The 17,781-nt window shown below is 34.2% G+C and overlaps 1 protein-coding gene across 1 annotated transcript in view; it reads left to right on the top strand.

Annotated features, from left to right (window-relative positions):
• The window catches only part of Task7 (TWIK-related acid-sensitive K[+] channel 7), a 156,573-nt gene that overhangs the window by 19,105 nt on the left and 119,687 nt on the right, over positions 1-17,781 (top strand). The window contains exon 2 of the mRNA XM_081730515.1: positions 6,362-6,517. Within this exon, the coding sequence (XP_081586641.1) occupies positions 6,362-6,517 (156 nt within the window). The remainder of the gene's footprint in view (positions 1-6,361; positions 6,518-17,781) is intronic.

The raw sequence follows: 17,781 nt of genomic DNA, 5'->3' as shown, positions 1-17,781 counted from the left end.
AATAATAAGATTAATATTCTCACACATTTTATTTAAACTGGTAGACATTTAATTCGCTTGGCATGCACGTAAATACGGAATATGTATAAATATCTGGTTCTAAAATGTTAACACTATTTTTGGGCCCAGAACAACTACAACAACATTTATTTTTCTGGTTACCAATGGAAACAAAAGTAGAAATAACTGATAGTATAACGCAGAATTCTGAACGGATAATGAAAAAATAACATTTTATTGTGTACTGAACCATCGCTCACTATCGCAGTGGGTCGAAATATGGTAGATAAACGTTCCCTTAACCTTCCACATCGACGAATACTTCTACGAATCGTGTCTCGCGACATCTCAGTTGGTAAATCAAGTTCCGATGATATATGTTGAATGGTTGATATACGTCAAGTTCAAAACGGGTAGGAGGTTAAAAATAAAAAATCTTGAAGGAGAGAATAGAGAGATAGAGAAGAGAAAGAAAAAGCAAAATCGGCTCTAAAGGAATAAGCTAGGACACTAAAACTAGTAAGATAAGTGGTCGAATTTTGACATACAACAATCCACAGCCAAATATACTTTCATATGCAGAAAATGGTGGGCTACTAAATATGTAGCCTAAGATAAATATATCCAAGTGCGTGAGGAGTCCATGCCTTCGATGGGATTTTCATAAATACAAAGGCTTTATGGAAATCCCACTCCTCACTGTATCCGGTCAATCGCCATTGGAGACCCGAGCCCTACCGAAATGATGAAGTAGTCTGTAATTTAGAATTTCTAAATAAAAAAAAAAATATCCGACCCCTCAGAAACTGAGAGACGTTTGTAGTAAAGTATGGGAAAACTAGACTAAAGTCAATAAAACAGAAGAAATCCTAACAGGTATTTTCCAAATAAAATATTAAATAAAATAAATTTTGTTCCAGTAAGTTGTCTGCCAAATCTGACTAGTCGTTTTCATTCCGCGAGGGCGCTAACCTTGAGGCGTCAACTAATTTCAAAACACTATATCTGCTAGAAGTAAAAGAAATGAAAATTCATGGACATTGGGTATTTTGGACGCCCTAAGTTTTAGATGTCTCCGACCCCCTGGCAAGATCCCATGGACCCCACTTTCAGAACTACTGCTTTAGCTTAAAGGACTTAATCGTTGAACGTTAACCTAATTTTTCATTAATGTTCATTTCATTTTAAATATCTTTCTAACAACACCATTCTCCTCTCTTCTCACCAAAGCTATAATTGTCTTTCTTTCTCAATTTGTGCGTGTGTGTGTGTGTGTCAAAACATTACCTGAAAGATAACTACAGGGTCTATAAGAGTATAAAAGTTTGAGAATTACATAAAAGATAAGTTACATGATTTTAATGATTGTCAAAAGTTAATCAAGGGAGCCAGTAAAATTTGTCGTGTAGAATGTAGGGAGTGGGGAAAGGGGATAATTCCTACAAGATCCTAATATCACATTTTTTAGTTTTAAAATGATCAAAGCAAGAAGCAATTTAACTGTTAAAAATGAATTTTGAACATAGCACGTAGATTGACTTGTATATCTTTTATCATTCACTTTTTGGGGGAGAAGAGGCTTAAATGTTTCACAAATAACATTTTCATAAAATTATTCTTCTCGCGCGAAGAAAGGGAACTTTAACTTAGTTGTTTGAGAATTTTCAAAATGACGTAAACAGTGAAAACGTGCTTTGAAAATCCAGTCTAAGGTTACTATGTGTCTAATTATTTTAACATATTTCTTTTTAACCCTGGATTTAAAGTATTATCCAGTCAATATTTTTATAGGAATTATTCATTCTATTTCATGAGTTTCAATATATGTAACTACTTTTCCAAGCATATATTAGGAACGTATAAGCACAATTTTTGGATGCGAGAAATCTAAAATTTAATTATAAGCCACGATGCTTCAGCAAGAGATCAATTTTTATACCCAGCGCTGTGGTTCTACTTTGGGCTCTTTAGATTAATTGCAATACATAACGGATCACAAATCAATCACCTTCTCACACTCTTGTGAGCTCTAAGACTGATGAGTTGGATGGTTAGGGATTTAACGTGACGTAAGAGAGACTATATGAGAGGTGGGCCTACAGCCTAACGTGGGATCTCGAACCAGATAAATTCACACTGGGAATCGAGTCCAGGTCTTCCGCACAGAACATTAAGACAGAGTGTACTTCCATGTTTCCCGAAACGTGAAAGTCTTATGTCAGTGGTGCTCTTGCCGCCCTCAAGCGAAATCTGAAATGACGCCCCTGTGTGACAGATAATCCGACTATGAATTTGCGGTAAATATTTGGACGTTACAGGTATTGTAATATATAAAACTATTTTCCTAATAAATCATAATTGATTTTACGTCATAATAACTTATATAAAAAACTTTGAATATTTGAAATGATTGTAGTTGGAGTGGTCGTATGTGCTTTCATAGTTATGAGTCTGGAAACTCAAACACGCTTAGCCTGGGGATTTATTTCTACTTCTGTTAAATATGATACTGGATAAATCCTTCAACGCATAGATCCTGGTGCCTCCAAAAGGTTAAATACGTAGTTTGAGGTGGTTCCTGTAAAACATATCCCATCGAAAAGAGTGAACCTCTTACAAAGTATGCCAAGTGCCTTAAAGGATAGCCTATGAAGGTAAAATTACGTTATTTGGAAAGTATAGTTTTCTACTACCCCATCTGCAGTTTGCCAAGTTTTTGACTTTACTTCACAAAAGAGCAAAAACACTTGGCCGACTTATTTGATTTCAGTACTTTTCGTGGCGGTCACTTGGTTATCGTTTCGACAGATCCACTGTTTTAATGGGATATCACTCCTTTCTTGAAAGCTTGCATCGGCATTTTGTTGATTTTCATGTTTAAGCCCTTTTCCAAACAGAACGACAATGAATGTTTAGATCGTTTCTAGAGAAGCAAGATTATCTACTGTGTGTATCCTTTTTGAATGCACAGTACTTCAGTTGAAAATTAGATCAGTGGTAGAATGGTCGGTTGTAGTTCCATGGGTCCCTGGTTCGATTCCCGGTCACGTTCCTTACTTTTATTCTGTACGAGTATAATAAACGCGCCGTATTTGATTCAAAATAAAAAAGTTTCGTTATTTTGTTTGAAAAAATCTGTAATCTTGATAATTTAGTGAAAACCCTTCGAGTCCTCAATTACATATTCCTGTTATTTTGCCAATCAACTTGACTATTAACAAGCAACTATTTGAACGAACTGAAAGGTTTTTTATTTATGCAAGCCAGAATAAGTAATGCTTTAGATGTGTGGTTAGAGTTGTGGTTTTCTAAACTGGAGGCCCGGGTTCGATTCTCGCCCTTTACACTTTTTTAAAATGTTTCATTTACAAGGCTGAGATCCAGTTGAGAGCTGCTGAATGAAAGATAGTCTCCAGTAGAGAAATTCAGTGATCATGAAAATAAAGCAAAAAATGAATGGAGAAAACAAGTTGCAGAGTTAATTCTATCAGTGGTTCTATATTTGATATTATCCGTTAATTTCGTGCATTTTTAAGTTCTTGTTTATTGACACTATATTTTCCTCTCTTCTCTTTGTGTCTCAATGTGAAAAAATCACAAATATTATACAAATCATGAACCCTCAGTTATATTTGTAACCTAACGGAAATATGTTAATAAGGGATAAGTTCTCCAACTCGTTTGAGTGTTATCGAATTTTGCATTTCTAATATTTACAAACAAATTACGAATAGTTAGCATTTTCAAAAATTATTTAACGAATAATAAAATCTAGAATTTCCTCTTTCGAAGTAGTATTACGTATGAATCAGTAGCGCCGGAACCTAGGAGCTCACGCCCTGTTAGACCCTCAAAATTTTAATTGGGTGTTGGGTTCTTCTCCCCAAATGATCCATCCATACTTTTAATTGATTTGCAGGTAGGACTACTGTTAATAGTTTCAAAACAGTGCAAAGCTTTGAGTTAGTTAAAAAAAATAACCTACCATATGTACCGCATAATCTATTCGTATATTATTTGATACACGGATATGTGTAGTTATTTGAACTAAGTACACTTGTTTATGTAATCCTCATTTGAGTTAATTATAAGATTAATTGAGTCCCCCGAATGTTATCTTCTCATCAGCGCCTCTAGTATCCGAATATTTTTTCAAGTGGCTGTGTATAATTTTACGTGTGTATCATACAAACAAAAAGTACTGTGAGTACAAGTTTTCAAACACTCCCTTTTATCATTTCGTCAGCCAGCGTTTCGCTCCACTTCTGCACGAAAGCACACGATTTGTGCTTTTAACAGGTAGGGATAACTTCACGCTGGTGTGCTAGCTACTACTAGGCGTAATTAATCTTGAAGCAGGCGTTAGTTGGGTTGCCTATCTCACGGATTTTGTACCTCAAGAATTTCTGTGGCCCACTGTACATCCCAATTTATAAACTGTTTAGTCCTTTCAATTTCAAAATATGGTTTCGCAGTGATTATTATGCACTGACGAAATAATTTCACACGCGTCACAGTAATGTTTCTCCTTAAACTGAGAACATAGCGATAATGCAACCTCTTCGCATTCCCTTCATCAGATATGTGTGCCCTTCATTCATCTAGACCTAGACATCGTGGTAGCGACCACTACTTAAATCTCGATCTCGACCGCGAGGTATCTTCTTTATGTCTTTACCCATACCGTTCAAAATCCCCCATAACTTCCCAACACAGTATATCAAGATTTCTCATCCTTTTCCAGTCTAGGACCAGCGGCACCGATTTCTGTTTGGCATGGGAGGGAAGAGGATTGTGTTCAAGTATGTATATTTAATTGTCATTTAATTGCCAAATTCAGGGGGGGAGACTAACCGACTCACTCAATCCCTCAAGATCAGCGGTCACGTTTTGATCTACTCGAGCTTCACTTGTAAGATTTTTAATGCAAGACAAACGTTTCTATACTGAGAGAATAAATTTGACACATGGGTTTCTTCTTTCGTAATCTCCGTCAGTATAATTCAGTTATGTCTTAATTCTAGAAATGCGTCAACTTCATTTTCACTTGAATTAAAGAACAATCTTGTTTTACTTAATCATATAATGAAGACTGGCGTGAGCAATTTGATACTTTATTCTAAATTTCAGAATATTCGATATTCGTTCCTTACATCCTTAAAAATTTCTATTTCATAAATAAAGCAGTTCAGTCTGGTAGAAGAATTTTGCGAACTGTAGGTCCGTTAGTCGGAGACTTTAGACGGATGCACCTTTTCTAATGGTTCCTTACTATTTTCACACAAGTTGAACCGAAATGGATATTTTTTACTCTATTAAAGTTAATGCGATGTTGAAATTATCATTAAATGAAATTTAATGACGTATCCTCCGAAATTATATACTTGATTTTGTATATCATCATTCTGATATTTGTAGATCTCAAGGTAACACTACATCAAAGATTAATTCCAGTTCTTGGGTTAATTGTCAGGAGTCTTGACAAAGAGTAAAAGATTACTGCAAACTTTTTGTCTGAATACTAATGAAAAAATGAAATCTTTGAGCTTAACGTCCCAATGTTACGCTAAGGGACTCGAGTGATAAGGCAAATGAATGATTATGGAAGAATCGATGGAATGAGAATGTGGAAGGAAACGCGATTCCCCGAGAAAATCCACGATCACCACAAATTACTTATCCTTTGAATCGAACCAGGGATTCCACGTACTAGAGATAAGTGCTCTACCATGAGCCTCCGTGCCACTCTACTTGAATACTAATTCTTGCTGATATACTCCAGATTTGTTGAGACTTGGCTAGTGTCCGATGTGTATTATCGAGAGCCTACCGCACTGATACGTTGAAATTCGACACATTGCACATTGGTTAGATTTAGAGTAAGCCTATCTATCAATCCAAAGCATTCGAAATTGATCAATCGAAAAAGTACTGTTTCTCTCTGATATTAACACTAAACACGCATCTCCTAGTAGAATTGACAGAATTTGATTAAATTTGATTCGATGTGTTATTTCACTTATCTTATTCATCAGATGTCACTCTGTCAGATTCCGATCAAATTATGGGATAAAGTCCAATTCCTTGGAAACCTGGAATCTGTGTGAAATAAATTGTAGCGCGAGTAGATGCCAAGTTCTAGAAGGATATAATCATTAATCTGTCATTAATCTGAACGCAAATAATATTATGTTTGAATAAATCTATGTGGTACACGAATGACAACATTTCCTCAATTTAATCTTGTACGTTTTCAACGTACGTTACATATTAACATATATTCAAATAATCATCTTTGCATTAGTTTTTTTTCCTCTTTTGTCCGCCTATTTATATAAACTATGTTCTTTCTATATTTCAGAAGCCAAAAATAATTTGATGAAGAAGTACAATATATCGTTAGAAGATTACAAGGTAATTGAAATTGTAATCATAGAAAACAAACCACATAAGGCTGGTCCGCAGTGGAAATTCGCAGGAGCATTTTACTTCGCTACAGTAGTTCTGGCCATGATAGGTAAGTGAGTTAATTTTTATGTTATATAAATTACTTTTTAACCATAACTCCAAGTACTTATAAACGTATCTAAACACATATGAATGATGGTGATTTGAAAATGATTAAAATAGCTGTTTAGTGCTTAAGTGAGTGTATCGTGAATCGTTAGCGAGACCACCTGTCCAAGTTTGAGATATGTTATCCTCAAAATGTGTGCTCCGTTGCTGAAGCTTCCGGTTGGCAGCATATTTCAACATTTTGAGTCGAAGTGGACATATAGTACTTTCTCCTGTTGACTATATATTTTGAAAACTACAGTTTCGTCCGTGGAATCGCAATAAACGTAAACGAAATGTCGGTAATGATTTTCAAAGTGAGGCAGTTTTTCTTCTAAGTAACGATACAAGTTACACCAGTGATTTATTCGCTTAACAAATCACACAATTACATAAACCAATGACACAGAGCCTAGAAATGCATAATGGAAATGTGTAAGCAATACGTGAAATTATATAAAAATTATTAGCAAATTTTAAAGTATGTCAAGAGAGAGAAAAAAATTATATTACAAACAAATCAATGAAAAAGTACAGAGATTAGCAAGAGAATCAAGTATTTGGACGTAAAGAAAAAGATAGATATTTTTTATGAAGAAAAACTACAAGCAGAAGTTTTGATATATATAGATCAGACATAATCTGTAGCTCTAGAAATTAAAATGTTCATCAATGCGTTTTTTCTACGCTTTTTCTCTCAGCATAGTGGAAATATGAGAATTCAGATCTGTGTTTCATGTACAATCAAACATATGCTTGAATCAACATAGTATATATTGGTAGTTAAATTCAGAAACTTAAATTATCAAAAGCGCAAGGTCTTACCCAGAAAAAGATATTTCGAGAAGGAGTGGGTATTACCCAGAGAAAGAAGTACCCTCATTACACAATATTAAAACACATTTCTCTCATGTAAACTTGATAATTCCGGGGAAATGTTCTATATCTACTATATCCCATGAATCATAGGATAAATATATAAGACATTCTTTTATTTTGTGATATTAAAAACTGAAGTATTTTCTTAATCTCTCGAACCAAACAATAAACTAGTAAACGTGAAATATTTTAAATAAAGTATCGAAAAACATCCTGGTAAAAATAGTGAAAGTTAAAAACAAATATTGTAAACATGTCATATGGATATGTCCATTTGTAACAAGATAACATATAGAAGTCACTTTCTATGTTCTCAACACTTCCACAGATGTCCCACCATATTTAATATAGAAAATATTATTGAACTAGTAGTCAAAATTATTTTGAAAAGCCATGATTTCTTTGTTCCAGGGACAACATTACGCCCAATTGACTTGTTTTGTAAGCACAAGTATTTTAGTTTTACAGGGTGTCCACAAAGTCCTGGAATCGTTAGAATGTATTATAGCTCGTAGACTATAGCAGAAAAAGACATGCGGTTTTCTGCAACATGTTCTACAACTCTCCAAGTTTTATTCACAATTACAACACTTCCACTTGCGCCTCGTTAGTTGCCCTCAGGACGTCGAGACGATATTCAATCTCTATCCATACACGCTGCAGCGTATCAGCATCAATCTGTTGGATAACGTTGATAAGTCGAGTACGAAGTGTGACAATATCTGGAACAGGGGTTTTGTAAACACAATTCTTGACGTACTTCCAAAGGAAAAAATCCAAAGAGGTGATATCAGGTGAGCACGGTGGCCAGAAGATTGGTTCATCGCGGCTAATCCATCTCTCAGGGAAATGTCTATCCAAAAGGTCCCTCACATCTAGAGAACAGCGAGGAGGCTCTCCATCGTGGTGGAAGATTGTGTGGCTGCAGTTCCAACACCTGAAAGAGTAGATACTCACGAATCATGTCGCAGTAAATAGGCCCTGTAACCGTGTCCTCAGCAAAGAAAAATGGACCAATTTTCCGATCATGCATTAGAGCACACAATGTTTAATTTTGGGCTAGATCGAACATGTTCTAGAGGAGATTCAGAACCCAGTTACTGGTGATTTACCAGACTTGACATACCACCATACACATTGGGCCTTCTCCTGTGCTGTCGTCATTGTCGCTCACGACATAATCTGCAAGTATACGAAAAACATGTCAAGCATTAATTTCATTACAATGATCAGAATAATAAGAATACTATTCAAATATCACAACGTAATAAAACTTGGAGAGTTGTAGGTATGTTGCGAAAAACAGCATGTCTTTATCTACTATAGTTTACAAGCTATTTTTCATTCTATTAGTTCCAGGACATTGTGGACACCCTGTAGTTTTTTAAATTCAGATATATCTAAGAAATTCAACTATTCTTTGAATTTACATCATGGCTTGTTTATCAAAATATAAGACGTTCCTAGTGTACATAGGAACAACAGATGGTAGGACTTCTATTCATGTAAATGTCAGAAAATGCATATGGTCACTAAACTGTTTCTGTAAAGGTTTACAGGAAATAAACGTAAATGTAAAGTATACCGCGTAAAGCTTTGCTTATAGCAAGACAAGTAACTAATACAGATTTTCACTGTCAGTTACTAAATATTTATTATATGTTAGGAAGGCGGTGGTCTTGTTATTGAAATAGCGTATTACAGTGGTAGACATATTGAGTTGTTTTAATACCATTTCTACAGGTATTTTTTCTTCGAGCGACGAAAAATAGAAACAAGTGTGGTGATCATATATAACGAGATACTTTGTATCGGCGCATAATTACATATATCTCGGGCAGAAAGTGCTTTTACATAAGCACTATACCTGTGATAATGTTAACTAAAAATAATAAGAGAAGAATGTTTTAATATATATAAAAAATATACATTATTGTCAAGTTGGTTGCTATGTCGTTGTTGATAGATACTCAGTTAACATGTTGAATTGCAAATCGATTTGTGTGAATATACATGGAAAAGGATTCAAAGAATAAATTATTTAATATTCATCATAGACTTGTAATTTCAGTGGAAAAGGTGAGCGTATTCGTGAATATAACTTCAGAAGATATTTTAAGGTGAAAACGATTATCGCCACTGAACCAATATAACTGAACCAGGGTTAACGACTACCTTTGGTGAGTCGTTGTAAAATTTTTGGTTTACCTCACCCGGGATTCTTGTAAATTCATATCCCGAAGTATAAGTAAGGGTGAATTTACCTTAGTAAGAAGGTTCATGAATACGAACTCAACTATTCTTAGAAGTGGTAGAGTAATTACAAGAAAAATCATGATTGGTGAGACAGTAGAGAATGAAACTGTTGATGATGCTAACAACGGGCAGAATATAGCTCCTATTGCACCCGGAATGTTGACATTAGAAGACCGAATTCTAATCGCATTACAGCGACAGGAACAAAATTTATCTCAGATGTCTAAAGAATTAAAACAAACGGTACAGCAAAAATCCGAAGAATTGAATGGACGATTAGAAACACAGTATGAAGAATTGAATGAACGATTAGAGAGACAACATGAAGAATTGGGTAGACAGTTAGAACAAATTGATCAAAAGTCCGAAGAAGCGAAACAATCTGTAATACAAGCTGTGACAGACATCACGTTACAATTCGATGAGAAGTTAAAAAGATTATCTGAAGATTGCAAGGATAATTACAATCATGTAATCCAAGAAGTTAATATTGTAAAAAAAGATTTTGAAGTAATAGAATCTTCTGTTCGTCAGCAAAAGATTCAGGTGACAGATAATTCTAACCAAATACGTGCAAATGCACAATTGATATCTACCTTACAGGAAGAAATTAGGACGTTACAGATTAAAGACAATGCATATGACAACAACATGGTTAATGATCGTTTGGGGTTCCCTCATTCACAAGAGATGACCTCGCAATCACCCGAAGCAGATCGACAAGGACCTTGCGCTATCTCTTTTTCAAGTAATTCATCCGATGAGGATATTATTTTGGAAAAAATTCAACCAAGGAATACAGATGGGCGGAAAAGAGATGGTGGAACCACACATAACGCAGTAGGTAGAAATTTTCACTCAACACGAACACGAAACGGTGAAAGAAAGGTAAAGTTAAGTGTAAAAATGAGCGAAATACGTGCTATGAGTAAGTTTAGTGGTAGATGTAATGAAAATGCTACTTCTTTTCTAGAAAAATTTCAGGACGAATGCAGTATAATGTGTATAGATAAATCTCAATATATGAAACTAATCCCTCATTTATTACTTCCACCGTGTTCTTTATGGTTTAAGGCAGTACGTGAACACGTCAACACATATGAGGAATTCAAGGCAGCGCTGATTGCAAATTATGAGAATGACTTTTTACTTGCAAACAGAGACGCTACGATTAGAAATCAACCTTTTAATCCTCGCTTGCACAAATCTGTTGTTGATTTTGTTGTGAATACGTATAATGAATTAAAAACCGTAAATCCACTACAATCTGAATCTAGAGTGATCGCATCTATTCGAAATTTACTACCGTTTAAATTACAACAAATCCTGTTTTCTACGCAATGCATGAGTTTTAATCATCTATTGATGCTCGTTCAATGTTATGAAACTCAATACCAGGCACAGAGTCATCAAGCGGGAATAGGCAAAATTAAAAACAATTCAGATAACTTTAGATCAGTACCAGTCAGGAATCTAAATATCCGTAATGTAGACGATACGGAACATAACCTAAATCGAGTAAATTTAAACAATCAGAACAATCAGAGTAGGCAAAGATATGCTGGGAACACACCTAACCTAACTAGTCGTGACCATAATTATGTCAGACCATTTAACCAAAGTAGATTCAAAAACAGACGAAATACATGGCGAAATTCTAGAAATACTGAAAACTGCATTGATAGACGCAACCGTAGTTCAAGAGATGGCACTTCGTATCAAAATCAGAATAATGACACAATTCCTGTACGGAATAATAATGCGGGACATAATCTTGATTGTGCGGTACAATGTACTTTATTAGAACCATATACAAGTACGAATCTAAACTGATTGCAGTTGATGTGCTAGGGGTTAGACCCGTGTCATCTATCGATTCTTATGAATATTTATGTGTGAAAATAAATTTAATTTCTTCTTTTCGTTCACTTGAACATAGATTATTATATCTACCATACGGGAAGATGTTAATGTTATTATTGATTAAAAACAAAGGTTATTTATATAATATTAATTTATGTTAAAACTTTATTGTCAAAGATTATATTCAGTAGAAGGTTCATTCTGTTAAGCTAATTATCCGACGACTGTACTCATGTGTAACCTTATATGATATTTGGATAAGATTCTTTTGTATCATGACGCCTTGTTGATATGATGCATACTTTAAAATACCATCTTACGTAATTGTTATATAATGCGCCCTGGAAGGAGCAAACATCTTTTTTCCAATGACCGTTTTTAATGATGAATGAAATAGTTGATCATTGTAATTTGTGTTTTAAAATGTAATTATCTCTTACACTTTTGATTTCGCATCCTTCGTTGATCGTATTAGTAAGCGACGACATTTTTAATGATAATAATGGAATAAAAGTTTTATTGTAAATGTATTTATATGAAAGAAACTTAATGAAGTTATATATGAAGGGCGATCAAAATGTAAAGAATAGCACTATTCTTATGTCATTATTATAAACGGACCAGTGGTTCTTAAATATAAAAGTCAAGCTCCATTGTAACTTTTATATGTAGTCCCTTTATCGGGCGACATTTTATATAACGAGATACTTTATCGGCGCATAATTACATATATCTCGGGCAGAAAGTGCTTTTACATAAGCACTATACTTGTGATAATGTTAACTAGAAATAATAAAAGAAGAATGTTTTAATATATATAAAAAATATACATTATTGTCAAGTTGGTTGCTATGTCGTTGTTGATAGATACTCAGTTAACATGTTGAATTGCAAATCGATTTGTGTGAATATACATGGAAAAGGATTCAAAGAATAAATTATTTAATATTCATCATAGACTTGTAATTTCAGTGGAAAAGGTGAGCGTATTCGTGAATATAACTTCAGAAGATATTTTAAGGTGAAAACGATTATCGCCACTGAACCAATATAACTGAACCAGGGTTAACGACTACCTTTGGTGAGTCGTTGTACATGAAAACTCGAATTCAAGATTTCGACGGATTTACACATTTCATGGCCCATAGATACCGAAAGAGGAGTTTCGCAATCTGTTCGTTCATCCTGATATACACTCACCTAGAGTCCATATCGTTTAACGTATCTTAACCACATTTTAAACTTAACATTTTTATGTGATCCTAGAGGCAGGTTTTTCGAATTTTCTTCCTACCCTAAAAATAAGGGCATTTTTCTTAAATGTAAAAATAAAAAATCCATTTTGTCAGAAACAGCTCAAACGAATTTGCATATATTTCATAAATCAATTTTCTGACAACAATTTCTTACTGTCATATAAGTCATTTCTATCTGGAAAATCGAGAAGTAGTAGATTATTCTTGGGGTTGAGTTTTCTTTCGGATGATTTTTTCCAAAACGACTCAAGTGATTTTGTTCATATTGCATAAATAAATATTTCATTAATAAACTGACAATATGCCATAACTCATTTGTCCTCAAGAACTGTACGAGGAGTAATTGATTCTTGTGACGACTTTTTCGGACGATTTTTGACATAACTCATTTGTTCTGAAGAAATTACGAGGATAAGTTTATTTATGGAGATGAGTTTCTTTTTCCGAACGATTTTCTCAAAAAAGACTCATTATGCGATTTTCTTCATATTTCATAAATAAATATCTAATTAGTAAAATGGCAATACAGTATAATTCATTTATGCTGAAAAAATCAACGAGGGGTAGTTTATTCTTGATGGTGTTTTTTTGGACGATTTTCTGAAATAAAATGGCTCATAGAATTTTGTTCCTATTTCATAAATATATATTTCATTATTATTCTTATAATGTTGCATATATCACGTCTGTGAGAATATCTACAATGTAGAATATGATGATGCATGTCTGGAGAAGAAACAGGTGATGAACCTTTCACTACACAAGTGAAGCTCTCCATCAATGAAGTTCTAGATGACGTAGAGAACACATGGTGTCCATTTCCCCAAATGCGAGACTTCATTATACATTTTGATTCCTCTGTTCTCACAGCAATGAGGTGAAAGCGAATAAAGGCTGAAAGCATGTTATTCCTATTTGGCATTATTGTATTCCAATAACGTCGACTAGTGGTATTACACCAGATTTATAAACATATCATTCGTTCACTAAAATGCACACAGAACGCTAAAGAAAAGGTGGATTCTTCCTACAAGACATCCCGAAATTCTTATTTTCCATGAAGCTTGAAGACCAACAAGGAGAAAGCAGACTTTGGTAAATGAACTTTGGGCCATCTTTCGTGAGGTAGTAGTGCACATTTAAAGTATAAATATTATAAACTGGGAGTGCGCAAAAGCCAGAAATAGCGAACAAAAAGATCTTGAAGTTTCTGACTCGCTACATATATAATACTAAGCGTTACGCTATTAAATGACGGCATGACAAAGTGAGGAGCATCTACTATCCACGTGCAAAGGGTTCCAGATTCGATTCCCGTTCGAGTAATGTTTTCGTTTTTTCTTACTTTAACCAATAAAGTAGCCATTTGTAACTACAAATAAAATATTAATTCACTATATATTTATAATGCATAAAACAATAGAAATGTTCAAATTAGTTGTAAAACCTTACAATGTTCCATGTTAACTAGTAACAAAATGTAACCTACTCCGTAAATATATTGATATCACAAGTTATATTATGGTTACCACAGTCGTTGCCTAAAAATGGTCTTGACACTTGTGTCTATATCTATTAACACTTTAAATGTGCACTACTACTGTACCTCGCGAAAGATGGCCACGAAGTTCATTTACCAAAGTCTGCTATACCCTTTGGCAACTGCACTTCAAATTTTGATTACATTGACTATATCTGTCGCATCCTGTGAATGATCCATCAGTAAAATGAAGCTGAAAAATCGTATTCGCGTTTCTCTATGAGTCAGGAAAGACTTACAAATCTGATTGTTCTATGTTCTATTCACTGAGCATGAAACTGCATCGATTTTGGATTTTGAGGATATAATTGAAACTTTCGCAGCTACCAAAGCACAAAAATTAGCGAGGTAATAGTACAGTAGTTGGAAAATCATTTTATATAAAAAATAGTCTTTTGTGCAGCTTTACATAAGCCCCATAAAAATACAAAAAATATAAATCAATTAAAAATATAAAAATGATAAATACAGAGTATTTTACGCAAAAGTAGACTAACGAGATAGTAGTGCGGTAGTTATAAATATCATCTCATGCAACAACTATACTGAATAATCATTTATACAGATCATATTGCCATAAGCCTCATAAAAATACAAAAATAAAAAGCAAAAACGAAAAAAACAAAATACAATAATAAAAACAAATTAAAAGAGCAAATAAATCAGTTAAAAATACAAAAAATATACATAAAAATAAGCATCCGTCCAAGTCTGGCTACTTACAGTGTGCTAATGGGTGATAAGGAGAATAAAAAATTCCCACAAATCATAGCTATGTGTGTTTAAATTGCTTTCTCAGTGGATATTGATGAATTTCACTTCCCCGGACCCAGTTGGGCAGGCGTCGCCTTTGTCTTTAAAAGATGGACAAGTAGAAGATTTTAAAACTCGTATTTAACGCATTTGTTTGCACTTTAAAACAATTTTCACTTTAGACAATTTGTATTTTGTTTCCTATATGATTCTTATATTACATAGTGCAACCCAGTGGCGTATTTAGGGGGGCTTCCGGGCTTAACCCCCCCCCGAAATCTTACTTACTATAGTAAAGTATATGAAATATTTTGCTGAATTTTCACATTTTCAGGCAAATCCCCTCCCCCCGAAACAAAATCGTAAATACGCCACTGGTGCAACCTAATCATATCCGTCGTCTTTGGGAATACTTATTTATAAGTATTCAAAATTTCGAACATTTCAATTTAAAACGGATAATTTGGACATATGTTCGTGACATTTTTGTTACCATATATGCTGTAACTTTTGAAACTATTTTATATTTCAATGTTGATATTGAAACCATATTAGTGATATCAGTTGAACAGGATTTAGTTGCTGTAACTCTGTTTACAAGCCGAAAGAATTGAAAAGGAGTTAAAAATAAGCATATTTTAGCGAAAATTATTAAAATCTATTGTCATCGGACAAAAGGAAGTGTAAAGGCTCGACTATTAGCAACAGATGCCAACATGTATTCCCTATCTTTCCAATATATTTTGTAGGGAGTAACAATATTCACAATAAGTGAATCAATTTCAAGAGATGAATATTCAAACGTTTTCGAAAGATAAATTGAATCAATAATTAGAGAGCAATTAATGCATTTTTTGATTGTTGTGGTTTATTCATTGCATAGTTATTTAACGTAATGTAACTCTTCAGAAGCATGCTTGAAGTTTCGAGGAAATATGACGTCAGGGTACAAAGAATTGTCTTGAACTCCTTTTAATTTGTTTTATTTAATACAAGTACTTTTTTTTAGACTCTTTATTATTTTGAATAAAAATTTTAAAGTGTGTGGACATCCTTGGCGTCATTACTTTTCTTATTTACAATAATTTCACTGTATAACATTTTTTAACACGAGCGATTCCGGGTTATATGCCTGCGCCATTTTGGTTACGGCTCCAGTCCTAACCACGTCTTTTTAATACAATTTCATTATCTTATAAAAAGTTCTAGTGAAGTAGTCAACATGGCTAATAAGGCTGCGACAATCTTTTAAAGCCACAAATTCGGTTGTAAGACAAGCATACTTCCAATAATAAAACTCCCAACGATGAAAGAAACAAAATATCGCAAGCAGTGGTGGATCTAGAAGGTAAAACCAGAACCCAGACTATGATAGATATATCATGAGTTTACTATAAACGTTCAAAAATATATAAATAATAGCTTAAATTATTTTTGTCACTCAAAAAACTGAGAGGCCAAGTCCTCCCGGCCCCGGGCTAGATCCGCCACTGATCACAAAAGCTGGCAATGTTCGCTATAGAATATGCTCGGAGTATTCTCTAGTTATTAATTAACTTTAATAAAGTTTGAATATTCATCTCTTGAAATTGATTCACTTATCGTGAATATTGTCACACCCTACAAAATACATTGAAAAGATAGAGAATATGTGCTGACATCTGTTGCCAACAGTTGACCTTTACACTTACCTTAAATGTATATTTGTCTGAAGACGTAGAGGCTGGTTGACATGTAGAAGTGTGACATTATTTGTTTCAACTAAAGTGCTAATTGATTATCGAAAGAAGTCCGATCATTTTTGATTCTCGTATATGTGGGCTATAAGTCGAGTGTTATTTATGTCCTGAATTTAGATTGGATAATATTTAAGCATTCAGTAAATAAGAAAGAAGCGTCTCATGCACATGCCCAAGACATTCCATTGAACTCTTCCTCTTATTTGGACCAAACCAAATGACAACCTTCTACACGACTCTAGAACCAAAATTGATTTTCTGAGAGAATCTGTTTTGGTTCTGGGACAGAAACCAATATTGAAGTGGAAGCGAAATTTCAGAGAAAGGAGCAACAGGTTTTGAAATAAAACAATTGAATAAGGTGTTTTCCTCCATGTATAAGCTAATTCCCTCGTATAAGATGGCCCCTTCGAGTTATCATTTCACAGGTGCTGAACATCGTTTGCAGCTTCTCACGATCTTGAACTAACGATGTTGGCAAATCATGATATCGAAATGTACGAGCGTGAGTTAAAAAGCAATGTCTCCTGTGACAAAAAATGTATTATGAACAGCGAAATGTATTACAGATCATATCCTGAACTGGAATCTGCAGTAAACTACTGTTCAACATAGTCTCAATCATTTTGAACACATTTGCACCATCGCCAATCCCAGGCATCAAAACCACTTTGAAAAAAAAAAATACGTGATTTGCTTCTTGACCCATCATTTTAAAGCTGTTTCAACTTCCAAAGCTATGTATCGGAAATCATGTAGGGTTTTTTGGATAGCACTTTACTTTCTCAGTACAAGCAGGTACATCTGCATACACTCATACAAGTACACCCACGTCTCATCTCTAGTGATCACATTTTTGAAGAAGTCTTGATTGTCAACTTTTCAAGTGCATCCGGATGTTCTTGATAAAGGATGGGTCATGATAAGGGCCGATTTCTGC

The sequence above is a fragment of the Thermobia domestica genome, chromosome 11, assembly GCF_964235325.1.
Source record: "Thermobia domestica chromosome 11, izTheDome1.hap1.1, whole genome shotgun sequence".
Classification (NCBI taxonomy): domain Eukaryota; kingdom Metazoa; phylum Arthropoda; class Insecta; order Zygentoma; family Lepismatidae; genus Thermobia; species Thermobia domestica.
This window is presented reverse-complemented; position numbering and strand designations above follow the sequence as displayed.